Raw genomic sequence first — 17,833 nt, forward strand, 5'->3', positions numbered from 1 at the left:
GAGCTGGGGCCGCGCGGCCGCCCTGCCCCACAGTGCAGAGGGCCACTGCTCTGCCCTCCATTATGAGCTGGGCCGGAAGGCCGCACCGGCCAATAGCTGCAGGCCGCAGCCACGCCCTCCACTATGAACTGGGCCCGAAGGCCGCACCGGCCAATAGCTGCAGGCCGCTGCCCCGCCCGCCACTATGAACTGGGCCCGAAGGCCGCACCGGCCAATAGCTGCAGGCCGCTGCCCCGCCCGCCATTATGTGCCAGGCAGGCCCGCGGTATAAAAGGCCGCTGGCGCAGCCCCACGGCATTCACTGTCTGCACTGTCTGGCGACAGGGACGAGAGGCAGTGGGCGCTACGGGGTCAGGGGCAGCTGTCCTTGCAGACCCCAGCTAGGAGTGACCGTCGGTGGCCTTTGGCCACAGCGTTTGGAGGCCGAGAGTCTCCTCACATCCCCGTGACCATGCTGCGGGGCAACGCGGGACAGGGCCAGGCAAAGAAGAGCAGCCGGCCCAATCCCCGCCGGGGCCCGGCACAGCCCCCCGCCTGCCCTGCGCAGCGGGAGGAGCGCGGGCGGGGGCTGGAGGCGCAGTGGGCCCAGCTGGAGGGCGAGCGGCTCCGCTCCCAGGAGCTGCAGCGCCGCTGGGCCACAGAGCGACGTGAGCTGCAGGAGGCGGCACAGCGGGAGCGGCAGCTCCTGGCCGACCGACTGCGCTCCACCTGGGAGTGGCAGCAGGCGTCAAAGCGTCAGCGCCTGCAGGAGCAGAGCCGCAGGCAGCGGCATGCGGAGATCCGCCAACTGCTGCAGGCGAAGGCGGCCCAGCTCTGCCAGATGCAGCAGCGGCTCCAGCAGCGGCGCAACAACACTGTCCGCCAGGCACAGGATCTCCTGCGGCAGCTGGCGAAGGTGCTGCTGAGTGTCAACTGCAGCAGCAAGGCCCACCAATTGCGGCAGGAAGTCCAGCGGAAGCTCTGCAGAAAGTCAAGTGGAGAGCAGGCCGCCCACGTCCTGCGCCTGGAGCGTGAACTGCAGGAGCAGAGGAGACACTTCCTGCATTACATCCTGGAGCACGGTGAGGGGCATCCGCCCACCTTCTGCACCGGGCCCAGGGCTGCAGCCGTTGGGCCGTGCACCCAGCAAAGGCCGGCCTGCCATCAGGCTGCAGCAGAGGTGGGTGCTCAGGCTGCAGAGCAACAAGAGGCCTGCCCACCTGAGCACATGGAGCTGGAGGCGCTGCGGGCCCAGCTGGAGGGCGAGCGGCTCCACTGCCAGGAGCTGCAGCGCCTCTGGGCCGCGGAGAGATGCGAGCTGCAGGAGGCGGCACAGCGGGAGCGGCAGCTCCTGGCCGACCAACTGCGTTGTGCCTGGGAGAAGCAGCAGGCCCAGGAGGAGCAGCAGCTGAAGGAGTGGGAGCAGCGGCAGCGGGCGACAGAGACTCAGCAGCTGCTGCGCTGGAAGGAGGCCGAGCTGCACGCAACGCAGGAGCTGCTGGAGCGGGAGTGCGATGCGGCCCAGCGCGTGGCTCGCAAGCTGCAGCAGCTGCTGGCTGGGGTGCTGAGGAGCCCCCATAAGAACAGCAGGGAGGCCTGCGCCATGCTGTCGGACATCCTCAGCAAGCTGGGCTGGGCGATGGACGGTGAGCAGCCCGCCCGTATCCGCCAACTCCAGCATCAGCTGGAGCTGGAGAGGAGGCTGTTCGAGCAGTACATCCTGGGGCGCTGGGAAGGTGAGCCCCAGCACGTGGAAAGCCACAGAACGAACTGGTCCCAGGACAGAGAGGTGGGCCACCACCGTGCAGAGCAGGGCTCCAGTCAACTGCCTGTGAAGGACACTCACGTCCAGGTGAGATGACTCTGAGAGAGTGGGGGTTGTTCAGCCCGGGGGAGAAGAGGCTGCGGGGACACCACAGAGGGTCCTTCCAGTGCCTGAAGGAGGACTGGAGAAAGCTGGAGAGGGACTTGTAGTAAGGGAGGGTAGTAGTGATACAACAAAAGACAATGCCTTGAAAGTAGAAGAGGGCAGATCTGGATGATATAGGAGGAGGAAAGACTCAGCACTGTGAGGGTACTGAGGCAGTGATACAGGCTGCCCAGAGAGGCTGTGGATGCCCCATCCACCCCTGGCAGCGCTCCAGGCCAGGCTGGAGGCACCTTTGGACAACCTGACCTAGTGGAAGATGTCTCTGCCCACGGCATGGGCTTGGAAAGGGAGAGTCCTGAAGGCCCCCTCCTACCCAAACCATTCTGTTATTCTATGATTTTCTGGTTCTAGGTGCCAGAGATGGCCAAGGAAGACCTGGGGCTCCCAGGCAGCACAACCAGCGAGCTGCTGCTGCTGCAACGAGCCCTGAGCAACCTGGAGAGGCAGTGCCAGGCCCTGCCGGCTGAGAACCACCTGCTGAGAGAGGGACGCTCTCCAGAAGCGTGCGAGGAACGGCAGAGGCTCCAGCAGGCTGCAGCCAAACTTAAAGTGCTCAGCAATTGCCTGGAGGAGAAAAGCACGCAGCTCCAGGAGATTTCGGAAAAGCTGAGACCACACAGAAATCCCAAACAGGAATGCTCCAACCCACAGGAAGAGTTGGAGGAGTCAGAAAGGCGGCTGATGGCAGTCTGCAGCCTGCACACTCGCGGACGAACATCACCGCTAATTCGAAGGTTCTTAGCTCGTCACAGCTACAATCCTTGGGAGGGCCCTAATGAGGACCCAGAAAACGAGCTTCCACTGGTTGCTGGACAGTACGTTTACATCTTTGGAGACGTGGATGAGGATGGCTGGTTTCTGGGAGAGCTGACGGATGGTACAAGAGGACTGGTCCCTTCCAATCTGGTGGAAGAAGTTTCAGATGATGACCTGGATACAACCGTGCCTCCAGAGCTTCGTGATCTCCTGCTGGATACCGATGATGAAGAGAGACTAGGCAGCAGGAGCGGTGGCAGAGAGTGATGGTCACCATCCAGAAACCTGTGTCCGCCTGCTGGCTGAGCCTGGGGGACGCAGATTCCTCTCCACAAGACAGCAACATCCCATCAAAATTCCACTTTTCTGGATGAAGACTGCCTCCTGCTCCACTTGATGTTCAAGTGGAGCATGGTCCATCGGCAGCAGGACCTTGAACATTCATCAGTTGTATGACAGAGAATTTACTACACTGGACTGGACTAACACACACACACACACACACACACACACACACACACACACACACACACACACAAAAAAACCACACACACACACACACAAAAAAAAAAAACACACACACACACACAAAAAAAAAAAAAAAAAAAAAAAATTACAATAAAAAAAATACAAAACAACCAAACCCCAAAAACGTGTGTAAGGTCGTCTTGTTCTCTGGCAGTCCGCTTTTGTCAAGGTACGAGGAAAGGAGGAGGCTGAGGAAAGCCTCCAAAGCCTCTCTCCAGCGCGCTACCTACAGCTATTAGAATGGAGAGAGAAAGGAATCATCACTGCTTGCTTCTGTTCTTTGGGGCGCCTGAAGTACCTTGGAAGGCCACACTTTCTGAGCACCACAGACATTCTGTCCCAAAGCAGCTGTTTGACCGTTTCCCTTGGGTGACAAGGCATAGCGCTTGCAGCGTCTGAAGGCACGGACTCAGACGCAAATCCAAACCCTTAACTGCAGGTCCTTCCATCCTTCATACACACGCTGAAGCCCCCCCTTGTAGTTTCCCATCCATCCCTACGGGTCAGCAGAGCGCTTAACAAGTCTCCTTCACGTCTAGACACCAACTGCCCACACGAGTGCGTGCGACAATGCATGCGGCTGGGGCCAGCGCTTTGTGCAAGGGAAGCTGCCCGAGAGCTGCACGTCAGGGAGGGACTCCTTGGTCTCAGGCTCTGCTTGCTTTTCTGACTGCCTGTGAGGAACACTCCTGTCCAGTGAGACGTCACTCTGAGAGAGTGGGGATCTGTGGGAGAGAGGAGGGTTACATTCCTTGGAGCCAGATGTGAGTTCTTCATTCTCTAGCGTTCTCTAGTCTCTTCTGGTGACACAGCTGGTGAGACTTTGACAGAGGGACGCCAGGTCATGGGAGGGCCAGAACGACAGTGAGAGCTGGAACAGGGCCTGTGGGAGATGCCGATGAGCGTGGACTCGATCAGCCTGGTTCTCCAGGGAAGGTTTTGCCTCTCGTCTGTGCCTGGGCAGATCATGGAGCACATCCCTCTAGAGGCTGTGTTAAGGCATGTGCGAGATAGATTCGAAGTGATTCGAGACAGCCAGCATGGCTTCACCAAGGCCAGATCGTGCCCGAGCAATCTGGTGGCCTTCTGTGATGGAGTGACGGCTTTGGTGGACGGGGGAGGGGTGGTGGATGGACTACTACCGGACTTCTGCAAGGCCCTTGACATGGTCCCTCACCACGTCCTTCTCTCTAAGCTGGAGAGGTGTGGATGGGAAGGATGGACTGTTGGATGGATTAGGAATTGGCTGGCCGGACACAGGCAAAGGGTTGTGATCAATGGTTCTGCGTCAGGGTGGAGGCCTGTCACAAACGGCGTCCCTCAGGGGTCGGTCGTGGGACCGGTGCTCTTCAGCATCTTCATCGACGACACAGACGAGGGCATCGAGTGCACCCTCAGCAAGTCTGCAGATGGCACCGAGCTGAGCGGTGCGGCCGATGCATTGGAAAGAAGGGAAGCCATCCAGAGGGACCTGGACGGGCTGGAGAAGTGGGGCCCTGAAAACCTGATACGGCTCAAGAAGGCCAAGTGCAGGGTGCTGCACTTGGGTCGGGGCAATCCCAGGTATTGGTACAAACTGGGGGAAGATCTCCTTGAGAGCAGCCCTGGGGAGAAGGACTTGGGGGGCCTGGTGGACGAGAAGCTGGACATGAGTGTGAGCAGCAGTGTGAGCTTGCAGCCCGGAAGGCCAACTGTGTTCTGGGCTGCGTTAAAAAAGGGGTGGCCAGCAGGGAGAGGGAGGTGATCGTCCCCCTCTACACTCTTGTGAGGCCCCATCTGCAGTGCTGCGTCCAGGGCTGGGGCCCCCAGTGCAGGAAGGACGTGGAGCTCTGGGAGCGGGTCCAGAGGAGGGCACTGAGATGATCAGAGGGCTGGAGCAGCTCTCCTATGAGGAAAGGTTGAGGGAACTGGGCTTGTTTGGCTTGGAAAAGAGAAGGCTCCTGGGAGACCATGAGGTGCAGCCGTCCAGTACTTGAAGGGAGCGTATAAACAGGAGGGGGAACGGCTGTTGATGCAGGGAGATAGTGAGAGGACAAGGGGGAATGGTGTCAGACTGAGACAGGGGAGGCTTAGGCGTGATGTTAGGAGGAAGTTTTTCACACAGAGGGCAGTGACAGACTGGAGCATGTTGCCCAAGGAGGTTGTGGATGCCCCATCCCTGGAGGCATTCAAGGCCAGGCTGGTTGCGGCTCTGAGCAGCCTGGTCCGCTGGTAGGCGACCCTGCACATAGCAGGGGGTTGACACTAGATGATCATCATGGTCCTTTTCAGCCAAGGCCATTCTACAATTCTTTGAACTGCCTGCGTTTCAAGTAAGGAAGAGTTGTGCTCAACACCATGGTCCCGGGGGACATTCCAAGAGGCAATAGGCAGAGAGAAGAAAAGTTCAGGACTGCTACAAGGAGGAATCTTTGCAATGAGCTGCTTGTCCTTCGTACTATCCTTTGTAAGGCAGAGGGGCAGCCAAAAAGAAGCTTCGTACGTAACTTCCCAACCTGGCATTTTGCAGATAACACCTTTCCACCCATCTTTGTGTTATAGCCCCTAATGACCTCTTGTTTCTCAGTTATAGCAGTTGTCATGGACAGGGGCTGCTGCATTCCCTCACAGCTCCCCTGCCGTTTCTCTTGTCCCTGCAGGCTCCAGTTCAGCTGCTGCCTTTCACCTGTGATTGATGCAGCCTGCAGGAGAGCAGCAAATGGCCATAGCACTTCCACCTCAGGTGGGGGCCTGGGGAAGCAGCCGGGAGAAGGCAAGGGGCAAGAGATGGGAGTGCAGGGAGACAGCGAGATGCCCTCAGCCAGCATCTGTGTGCTGGTCACAGGGAAGCTGCTGGAATTGGAGTTTCTCTCCTCTCCGAGCTGCTTCCCTGGGCCTTGGCTGTTCCCAGCAAGGAGCACTTTGCTTGCAGGAGCCTGTGAGCTTTGTGGAGGTGGCCGCGTGTTTCAGCGGGGAGGAGAACCCTCAAGCAGCTTCCTTAAACTTAACTAGCTCGTAGGGATGGTGAGATATTTCCTTTATTGGAATCTAAATGGAAATCACAATGAGCTGGGTGGCCTACTGCTTCTCTTCGCCAGTGCCAGACAAGTCCATGTACCGCAGCACCGCTGCAGGTCGTCCTACGGCCCAGCGCTGTGGAGGGCAGTTCTGCCCAACCCCGTGACGTCTCTACCCCCCAGCGCAGCTTACAGCCACTGTGCCCCAGCCTCCATGTTGAGCTGGGGCCGCGCGGCCGCCCTGCCCCACAGTGCAGAGGGCCACTGCTCTGCCCTCCATTATGAGCTGGGCCGGAAGGCCGCACCGCCCAATAGCTGCAGGCCGCAGCCACGCCCTCCACTATGAACTGGGCCCGAAGGCCGCACCGGCCAATAGCTGCAGGCCGCTGCCCCGCCCGCCATTATGTGCCAGGCAGGCCCGCGGTATAAAAGGCCGCTGGCGCAGCCCCACGGCATTCACTGTCTGCACTGTCTGGCGACAGGGACGAGAGGCAGTGGGCGCTACGGGGTCAGGGGCAGCTGTCCTTGCAGACCCCAGCTAGGAGTGACCGTCGGTGGCCTTTGGCCACAGCGTTTGGAGGCCGAGAGTCTCCTCACATCCCCGTGACCATGCTGCGGGGCAACGCGGGACAGGGCCAGGCAAAGAAGAGCAGCCGGCCCAATCCCGGCCGGGGCCCAGCACAGCCCCCCGCCTGCCCTGCGCAGGGGGAGGAGCGCGGGCGGGGGCTGGAGGCGCAGTGGGCCCAGCTGGAGGGCGAGCGGCTCCGCTCCCAGGAGCTGCAGCGCCGCTGGGCCGCAGAGCGACGTGAGCTGCAGGAGGCGGCACAGCGGGAGCGGCAGCTCCTGGCCGACCGACTGCGCTCCACCTGGGAGTGGCAGCAGGCGTCAAAGCGTCAGCGCCTGCAGGAGCAGAGCCGCAGGCAGCGGCATGCGGAGATCCGCCAACTGCTGCAGGCGAAGGCGGCCCAGCTCTGCCAGATGCAGCAGCGGCTCCAGCAGCGGCGCAACAACACTGTCCGCCAGGCACAGGATCTCCTGCGGCAGCTGGCGAAGGTGCTGCTGAGTGTCAACTGCAGCAGCAAGGCCCACCAATTGCGGCAGGAAGTCCAGCGGAAGCTCTGCAGAAAGTCAAGTGGAGAGCAGGCCGCCCACGTCCTGCGCCTGGAGCGTGAACTGCAGGAGCAGAGGAGACACTTCCTGCATTACATCCTGGAGCACGGTGAGGGGCATCCGCCCACCTTCTGCACCGGGCCCAGGGCTGCAGCCGTTGGGCCGTGCACCCAGCAAAGGCCGGCCTGCCATCAGGCTGCAGCAGAGGTGGGTGCTCAGGCTGCAGAGCAACAAGAGGCCTGCCCACCTGAGCACATGGAGCTGGAGGCGCTGCGGGCCCAGCTGGAGGGCGAGCGGCTCCACTGCCAGGAGCTGCAGCGCCTCTGGGCCGCGGAGAGATGCGAGCTGCAGGAGGCGGCACAGCGGGAGCGGCAGCTCCTGGCCGACCAACTGCGTTGTGCCTGGGAGAAGCAGCAGGCCCAGGAGGAGCAGCAGCTGAAGGAGTGGGAGCAGCGGCAGCGGGCGACAGAGACTCAGCAGCTGCTGCGCTGGAAGGAGGCCGAGCTGCACGCAATGCAGGAGCTGCTGGAGCGGGAGTGCGATGCGGCCCAGCGCGTGGCTCGCAAGCTGCAGCAGCTGCTGGCTGGGGTGCTGAGGAGCCCCCATAAGAACAGCAGGGAGGCCTGCGCCATGCTGTCGGACATCCTCAGCAAGCTGGGCTGGGCGATGGACGGTGAGCAGCCCGCCCGTATCCGCCAACTCCAGCATCAGCTGGAGCTGGAGAGGAGGCTGTTCGAGCAGTACATCCTGGGGCGCTGGGAAGGTGAGCCCCAGCACGTGGAAAGCCACAGAACGAACTGGTCCCAGGACAGAGAGGTGGGCCACCACCGTGCAGAGCAGGGCTCCAGTCAACTGCCTGTGAAGGACACTCACGTCCAGGTGAGATGACTCTGAGAGAGTGGGGGTTGTTCAGCCCGGGGGAGAAGAGGCTGCGGGGACACCACAGAGGGTCCTTCCAGTGCCTGAAGGAGGACTGGAGAAAGCTGGAGAGGGACTTGTAGTAAGGGAGGGTAGTAGTGATACAACAAAAGACAATGCCTTGAAAGTAGAAGAGGGCAGATCTGGATGATATAGGAGGAGGAAAGACTCAGCACTGTGAGGGTACTGAGGCAGTGATACAGGCTGCCCAGAGAGGCTGTGGATGCCCCATCCACCCCTGGCAGCGCTCCAGGTCAGGCTGGAGGCACCTTTGGACAACCTGACCTAGTGGAAGATGTCTCTGCCCACGGCATGGGCTTGGAAAGGGAGAGTCCTGAAGGCCCCCTCCTACCCAAACCATTCTGTTATTCTATGATTTTCTGGTTCTAGGTGCCAGAGATGGCCAAGGAAGACCTGGGGCTCCCAGGCAGCACAACCAGCGAGCTGCTGCTGCTGCAACGAGCCCTGAGCAACCTGGAGAGGCAGTGCCAGGCCCTGCCGGCTGAGAACCACCTGCTGAGAGAGGGACGCTCTCCAGAAGCGTGCGAGGAACGGCAGAGGCTCCAGCAGGCTGCAGCCAAACTTAAAGTGCTCAGCAATTGCCTGGAGGAGAAAAGCACGCAGCTCCAGGAGATTTCGGAAAAGCTGAGACCACACAGAAATCCCAAACAGGAATGCTCCAACCCACAGGAAGAGTTGGAGGAGTCAGAAAGGCGGCTGATGGCAGTCTGCAGCCTGCACACTCGCGGACGAACATCACCGCTAATTCGAAGGTTCTTAGCTCGTCACAGCTACAATCCTTGGGAGGGCCCTAATGAGGACCCAGAAAACGAGCTTCCACTGGTTGCTGGACAGTACGTTTACATCTTTGGAGACGTGGATGAGGATGGCTGGTTTCTGGGAGAGCTGACGGATGGTACAAGAGGACTGGTCCCTTCCAATCTGGTGGAAGAAGTTTCAGATGATGACCTGGATACAACCGTGCCTCCAGAGCTTCGTGATCTCCTGCTGGATACCGATGATGAAGAGAGACTAGGCAGCAGGAGCGGTGGCAGAGAGTGATGGTCACCATCCAGAAACCTGTGTCCGCCTGCTGGCTGAGCCTGGGGGACGCAGATTCCTCTCCACAAGACAGCAACATCCCATCAAAATTCCACTTTTCTGGATGAAGACTGCCTCCTGCTCCACTTGATGTTCAAGTGGAGCATGGTCCATCGGCAGCAGGACCTTGAACATTCATCAGTTGTATGACAGAGAATTTACTACACTGGACTGGACTAACACACACACACACACACACACACACAAAAAAACCACACACACACACACACAAAAAAAAAAAACACACACACACACACAAAAAAAAAAAAAAAAAAAAAAATTACAATAAAAAAAATACAAAACAACCAAACCCCAAAAACGTGTGTAAGGTCGTCTTGTTCTCTGGCAGTCCGCTTTTGTCAAGGTACGAGGAAAGGAGGAGGCTGAGGAAAGCCTCCAAAGCCTCTCTCCAGCGCGCTACCTACAGCTATTAGAATGGAGAGAGAAAGGAATCGTCACTGCTTGCTTCTGTTCTTTGGGGCGCCTGAAGTACCTTGGAAGGCCACACTTTCTGAGCACCACAGACATTCTGTCCCAAAGCAGCTGTTTGACCGTTTCCCTTGGGTGACAAGGCATAGCGCTTGCAGCGTCTGAAGGCACGGACTCAGACGCAAATCCAAACCCTTAACTGCAGGTCCTTCCATCCTTCATACACACGCTGAAGCCCCCCCTTGTAGTTTCCCATCCATCCCTACGGGTCAGCAGAGCGCTTAACAAGTCTCCTTCACGTCTAGACACCAACTGCCCACACGAGTGCGTGCGACAATGCATGCGGCTGGGGCCAGCGCTTTGTGCAAGGGAAGCTGCCCGAGAGCTGCACGTCAGGGAGGGACTCCTTGGTCTCAGGCTCTGCTTGCTTTTCTGACTGCCTGTGAGGAACACTCCTGTCCAGTGAGACGTCACTCTGAGAGAGTGGGGATCTGTGGGAGAGAGGAGGGTTACATTCCTTGGAGCCAGATGTGAGTTCTTCATTCTCTAGCGTTCTCTAGTCTCTTCTGGTGACACAGCTGGTGAGACTTTGACAGAGGGACGCCAGGTCATGGGAGGGCCAGAACGACAGTGAGAGCTGGAACAGGGCCTGTGGGAGATGCCGATGAGCGTGGACTCGATCAGCCTGGTTCTCCAGGGAAGGTTTTGCCTCTCGTCTGTGCCTGGGCAGATCATGGAGCACATCCCTCTAGAGGCTGTGTTAAGGCATGTGCGAGATAGATTCGAAGTGATTCGAGACAGCCAGCATGGCTTCACCAAGGCCAGATCGTGCCCGAGCAATCTGGTGGCCTTCTGTGATGGAGTGACGGCTTTGGTGGACGGGGGAGGGGTGGTGGATGGACTACTACCGGACTTCTGCAAGGCCCTTGACATGGTCCCTCACCACGTCCTTCTCTCTAAGCTGGAGAGGTGTGGATGGGAAGGATGGACTGTTGGATGGATTAGGAATTGGCTGGCCGGACACAGGCAAAGGGTTGTGATCAATGGTTCTGCGTCAGGGTGGAGGCCTGTCACAAACGGCGTCCCTCAGGGGTCGGTCGTGGGACCGGTGCTCTTCAGCATCTTCATCGACGACACAGACGAGGGCATCGAGTGCACCCTCAGCAAGTCTGCAGATGGCACCGAGCTGAGCGGTGCGGCCGATGCATTGGAAAGAAGGGAAGCCATCCAGAGGGACCTGGACGGGCTGGAGAAGTGGGGCCCTGAAAACCTGATACGGCTCAAGAAGGCCAAGTGCAGGGTGCTGCACTTGGGTCGGGGCAATCCCAGGTGTCGATTCAAACTGGGGGAAGATCTCCTTGAGAGCAGCCCTGGGGAGAAGGACTTGGGGGGCCTGGTGGATGAGAAGCTGGACATGAGTGTGAGCAGCAGTGTGAGCTTGCAGCCCGGAAGGCCAACTGTGTTCTGGGCTGCGTTAAAAAAGGGGTGGCCAGCAGGGAGAGGGAGGTGATCGTCCCCCTCTACACTCTTGTGAGGCCCCATCTGCAGTGCTGCGTCCAGGGCTGGGGCCCCCAGTGCAGGAAGGACGTGGAGCTCTGGGAGCGGGTCCAGAGGAGGGCACTGAGATGATCAGAGGGCTGGAGCAGCTCTCCTATGAGGAAAGGTTGAGGGAACTGGGCTTGTTTGGCTTGGAAAAGAGAAGGCTCCGGGGAGACCATGAGGTGCAGCTGTCCAGTACTTGAAGGGAGCGTATAAACAGGAGGGGGAACGGCTGTTGATGCAGGGAGACAGTGAGAGGACAAGGGGGAATGGTGTCAGACTGAGACAGGGGAGGCTTAGGCGTGATGTTAGGAGGAAGTTTTTCACACAGAGGGCGGTGACAGACTGGAGCATGTAGCCCAAGGAGGTTGTGGATGCCCCATCCCTGGAGGCATTCAAGGCCAGGCTGGTTGCGGCTCTGAGCAGCCTGGTCTGGTGGTAGGCGACCCTGCACACAGCAGGGGTGTTGAATCTACATGATCATTGTGGTCCTTTTCAACCCGGGCTATTCTGTGATTCTATGATCTTGAAGGTCTCTTTCAACATAAGCCATTCTACAATCCTATGATTTTACTGAAATCCTGAAATTGGCTTTTAGTAATCATACTCATGTTATACTATAAACTAGCATTAGCAAACCTGAGGAAGAAAAGGTCTCATTCACCAGTTTTACTTTTCTAATCATTTACAAATAATGACTATCTAGGAAGCACACCAGCTGTGTACGTTACAGTATTCAACTCAGACTTCTGTTGATTCATGATTTCCATCACCATAAATACCAGTTTCTTATACTGGGCTGTTTTTTTTCTTGCATACTCTATTTTAAGCAGTTAGCTATTAGTGTGGCAGATGTTAGAGATCACTGAAAAGTGCACAGTCTTATACCACAGCATCATGAAGTTTCCATATTTCTTGTTTCTCCTTCAGTTGGCCCTCTACATTTATTCTTTCATTCAATTGAAACTCTTTTGCTGCCACTAGGAAAGCCAAGGCTGCAAACCTAATCTTGCCCAAATTTAGTTCAGCAAAGGTATTTTATTTCATCAAAGATACATTCTACAGAACATGAAATTCAGTAGAAGCTTTCCACTTTTCAACAACTGAATGCTAAAGAAAGCAAAGCCTGATACAAAGATATGATACAAAACAAAATCTGCCAGTCAACAGTGTGTACTAATAAGCTTTTTACAGAATTGTTAGCCATCTAATTTAATATTACTAGTAAAGATTTATTAATCGCCCTGTTGACTGTTACAACTAAATACATATACAAAGTATTACATCTGTCTTTGCACACACAAAGTGAAATCTGCACATTACCTGCAAATGTCCCAAACAGCATTCATTGCTAATTGCTATATTTACCACTGGATTTCTTCCTCACTGCATTTTCTTGGGCAAAAAAGATGAACATTGTCTCTTAAGGAAGATATTATTTGAAAATGGAGAAGCTTTCTTTTCTTTCTCAACTCTGGCCTGTTTGCCATATCAGAGCACAATTGTTTATATGAAAAAACCCACACCAAAAAATATAATATATTCCTTTTTCCTTTATATATATATAATATACATATATATATTTAAGTATATGTATATATATATCCGTGCTCTACATAAAATGAAAATATTTGCTATTAATTTGGATCACGTGGAACAGAGACAAAAATGTCAAATACATATTCTAACTCAAGATATATAATAAAACAAGTCTTAAGAGTGCCAAGGTCAATTTATTGCTTTATCAAGTTGACAAAACTGATCATATCTTTACGCATAATTCTGAAAAGAATTTGAAAAAGCAAAGATGAACTTAGAAAAAGGATTGCTTTAGTATCAACTAAAGTAGATGTGACATGGAAGTTTGATGTATCGTTTTGAAAGCTCTGTCTATCAGAATCCATAAGAAGCAGAAGTACAATTCCTTCCTCTGCCTCTGGAAACCATCCCACAAGTACAGATATTCATGTTATTTAATAAATAATGAAAACAGTTTGGGGATGAATATCTAAAAGGATTACCTATCATTAGCAATAACACAGAATTGAGTGATTATAGAACTTATCTTTCATCAACTTTCAAACTTTCAGATTTCTAGTACTTTTTAAAGTAATGAAGCTCCTTGTTTTTTTCAGTGCTACACTACATCAAACTGGACCATCTGTTAAGCATCATTAAGACACAGAGCCCTCTGAGGGACAGAGAAGTAACATTTAGTGCTTGCTTAAATAGTTACAGATGTTTCTAGAAAGTGCTTTATAAAAGTAGCATGTATATTCTTAGTCCATCATCCAGCAAACTGTGTCAAATGTGCTGGCCCCTGCAACCACACACACAAACTTGCAAGTTCAAGACCTTAGTAAATATTTAACTACATGTGTTTATTAATTATTTTTCACTGGCTAAGGGACAGATCCAGAACTCCTTCATTGACATCTACGATGGCTTTCTGGAGGAATTTGCATACAGGCAAGAAACCACCTAAGCCTGGAAATATTTCACCTTCACTAGGCATGCCTCTCGCTTGAACATGCCTGATGTGCATTGCTAAGTCTTGCTCTGAGAGACCAGATCCCTTAAGCTTATCTGAGTCTCAGTGCCATAGGAAAAGTGTGGAACAGAAGTAGCATAAAATAATAATTCCTTGGATATGACCTTAACACCTTACACCCAATAGGTCCCTGCTTACAACACACCTGAAGAAGAAAAGTTATTTGAGTTCTCTGACCTTGTGAAACTTGTGTTATCCTCATTGAAGAGAACTTTTTCAGTGACAATAGCTACAGCGTGTTCATGAGTCTGGTGTAGCATGCAACCAGGATTCACAAGAAATGAAAGAGAACAATGAAAGGAAACCTATGTCTCAACATCTTATAGAAAGGAATAAAAAACATGCCATTCTGCACCGTAGAGTCATTTTGTCTTTTTTGATTTCCTAATTGTCCGGCTCATCTCATAAACAAGTCCTGAAAGACTTCAGTGCTAAATCAGCCTCAAAGCACAGAAACTCAAACCTTATTTCTACTGTCATTTTAAAATAGAGCTCAAGTGTCACCCCCCAAAAACTTATAGCCCTGTACCTTCAGTGCAGTTGCACATTCAAGCAACAAAATACCTTGTTTAAACAATTTCTTTTTAAGGGGAATTTATAAGAGGTATCAGACCTTTTCTCCCCCAACTCCTCCTCTAATTCACAGCAATTACACCCATGTATCTGTTAAGTCTTGTACCCAAAGGAATATCACAATCTGGCATTACGTGAAGGCTAATTACAGACTCAAGTTTATACAGGTACCTAATATATCATTAAAAGGAATTGTTCCTTACAACGTATCCCCCAGATGAATCAACAACATACATTCCTTCAAAGTACACATAGCTTCTGGCTTACCTCTGCAAACACTGCAACATTGGTTCTCTGGAAGTACATGATCTTTTTCTGAGCAGTTCAATGGTGGACAAGTCTCTGTTACTTTTACCAAAACTCCATTCTGAAAATAAATAATAGTTTAAAAAGAAAAATTTACAAGATGACATTAGTGAAAGCACATGCAAGGGAAAGGATCACAGTGTTCCATCTACAGTTCTGGCAATCTCTAGTAACAACAGCATATTAGCAGGGAGCAAGCTATTGAGGTTTTTCTTGGGGTTTTTTGTTGGTTTTGTTTTTTTAAGTATAACAGAATCTAAAGCAATCTAGTTGAATGTTTCTTTGCCCGCAACTGAAAGAAAAGTTATAACACGTAAGCAAAGAAATTAAACAACTTCACTCTAGGGTTTTGAAAAAAAAAAAAAAAAAAAAAAAAAAGATCTTCAAGCTTTATGGAAGTCCAAGTTTCACTTCTTAGTTCATATTCTGCACACTCACTGTTAAGCTACTCAACTTGAGCTCTCACAATGGATAGAGGACCATCATTTTCAGATGTCATGTAGTACTCTGCTGCATCCAAATTAAAGGGCCTGTTCTTTGGAAGTACTGATCACCCAATTTCCAAAAATTCCTCTGAAGGTATGACAAAGCAGAAATATCATCTTGATGTATTCATACAGTAATATCTATATGAAATGTAAATCAAGGTACAGACAGTCCCACAATTTTGATTTCTACTAGAGTGAGATTGTGCACAAAGGCTCTAGTTGCTTGTAGGAATTTCTAAAATACTTGACATAGAACAGATCTGGGGAGATTTTGCAACAGTTTTACTTCATCTTCTTTCTATTCATAAAAATCAGCTTCATCATGCAGATCAAACTGCTGTCCTATTCTTTGTTCAGTTGATTCTTATAATCGCACCTCAAAGCAGCCTTCTCCTTTTCCTTCTTCCACTCCACCCTTCTCCATACCTGTATTTATTTCATCAGTATACCTTCTTCTTCAAGTGTACTGGCAAGTATACTTGCAAACAAGTTTTGCTTAGTAGTATGTATACCAGCAATGCCACAAGACTCCCTACGCTTGAGTAAACTTATTTTCCAAAAGACTAGAAGCCTCACTAAGGAAGCTGATCGCCTATAACATTGCCAACCCATCTTTTTAATATGAGCCTAGCCCCACTCCTCCCATACAGAACAAATGTTTTTCATACAGAACAAAAAGATGGTTTTAAATTAACAAATCACAGAGAAAATGTAAAATATTACCTAAATTCATCTAAGGCTAGGAAAGCATAGGAAAGCCATATAAAAAGACAAGATACTTTAAAGGCAACAATCTCATAATCTGAGGGTTAAATACATGACTTTGAACAAAACGTATTGACAGCACCTATTTGTTCATTCAGTATGAAGCAAGATGCTCATGCTAGCCAGAAGCTTTCTTTCACATCTACAAAGCACTGTGCCATACCATGCTGAAGGACTAATTCAGGTGTCAGAAACAGCACAGGTAGAAGCCCTTGCTGTTCATTAACCTCATCAACAAGGCCACACTGGTTCAGCTACATCTCCTCAGACTCCAGATCCTGCACAGTTACACACATGGAAATATCTCTGAGTCTACAAAGCGCAGACAATGCATAAGGCGCCCAGCAACTTCAAGAAACAGGAAGCGACCATTTTATAGACACTACCAGTGGCTGCTCCAGAAACTGCAATCTTAAGTTTAAGTAACATCAAGCTGTCTTTCCTTGCTTTCAAGCTGTCCTTGCTGCAAGTTGCATAACTTGCTGTCAAGAGAAACAAAGAACTCATTTTTTTGTTTAGTTTGATTTGTGTTTTTGATTAAAAAAACAAAAAAAAAAACCCTAACAACTCCCTACACTATCATACAGCACACATCAAAGCAAGTGCCAGCACAAGCAGGGAAGTTAATGCAAGTGTTAGATTTCCTGCTCTGACTTCCACAGTAAAAGGGAAGAATGCCTCACAGTTCCATGTGCAACCACAGTAACAAAGGTGATAAAAGAACCAGGCACAGTGAGCCATTATTTACTATCACATTATCAAACTACCAGCTGGATAAAGCTCTTGCTATAACTCACCAGTTATTGAAGCTCAGACAAGACAATTGCAAAAGGGGTAAAGGATGCCATCATATGAACAAAAAGTGTCAACTGGCAATCAATCTAGTCAAATGGATGGCCAGAGATCAAAAAACTGTTACAGTCAAATAAGTCAACAGGATAAATCAAGAAGCTATTAAAAAAATCAAATCAAAATCATACTGTCTTAATGAATCAGGAGATTTAAAAAAAAAAAAGAAGATTTCTATTAACTCAATTACCATTAAGACTATTTCCCTAAATTTTCCAACTTGCTGCAAAATCTTCTTGAGAAAACAAACATCATTCAGAAGCTTTAAAATAATAAAAATCTTTTCACATTGAGTATTCTTTGGATTATAATCAATTTGGTATAAGCTAGTACAGATCCAATTATAAGAATTATCATCATTAGATTTCAGATTTTATTGACTTATAAGTAAGAGTAGTTCACATGCCAGAATTATTGCTTCAGACTGCCTTAGGAAAATGACTGACTTTTTATGTTCAATTCACATACACAGTCACACATTCTGGATGGACATAGACGCCAAAAAAGCCCTCATTTTTGCCTCATTTTTGCATACAAAGAATGAGATCTGGAATTAAACATTTACAAGATAATTAAGTTTCTTTAACTACAAAGCTAAGTACATTAAGAAAAAAGAATAGGGCATAAGCCGAATCAGTGACATGCAATGGAAATTTGAACTACAGGCAGCTCGTGTCAGATGGCTAACTTCAGAAAACAACACAAAGATGTCTGGGTTACTTTGATTCTTTCTTGCTGTTTTCACTGGGGGAGAAAGTTATCCCTTTTATTACCGATAAGCTTTTCAGTTCCAAATAGAACTCTCAGTCAATCCTATAGGTAGGAAATTATTCCTTATTTTCATGAAAAACTTGTAAGTCAAGCTTCTGGAAAGTTAACAGAGCCTTATCTATCTCTAGAATTCACATGGCACTCTGACTCCTCACTCTAGCAACAACTAGTAACATCTTGCAGATCAGCCAGTTATGAACAGGAATCAAGTCATTCACAGGCATTAACCCAGACTATAGCTGAT

At 51.2% G+C, this 17,833-nt stretch overlaps 1 protein-coding gene across 3 annotated transcripts in view; it reads right to left on the minus strand.

Moving 5' to 3' along the window:
* NELL1 (neural EGFL like 1) overlaps positions 1-17,833 on the minus strand; it is a 293,522-nt gene that overhangs the window by 198,378 nt on the left and 77,311 nt on the right. For all 3 annotated transcript variants that reach the window (XM_048949311.1, XM_048949310.1, XM_048949309.1), the window contains exon 11: positions 14,678-14,777. In XM_048949311.1, coding sequence (XP_048805268.1) covers positions 14,678-14,777 — 100 coding nt within the window. The remainder of the gene's footprint in view (positions 1-14,677; positions 14,778-17,833) is intronic.

Source organism: Lagopus muta, chromosome 6 (genome assembly GCF_023343835.1).
Source record: "Lagopus muta isolate bLagMut1 chromosome 6, bLagMut1 primary, whole genome shotgun sequence".
Lineage (NCBI taxonomy): Eukaryota > Metazoa > Chordata > Aves > Galliformes > Phasianidae > Lagopus > Lagopus muta.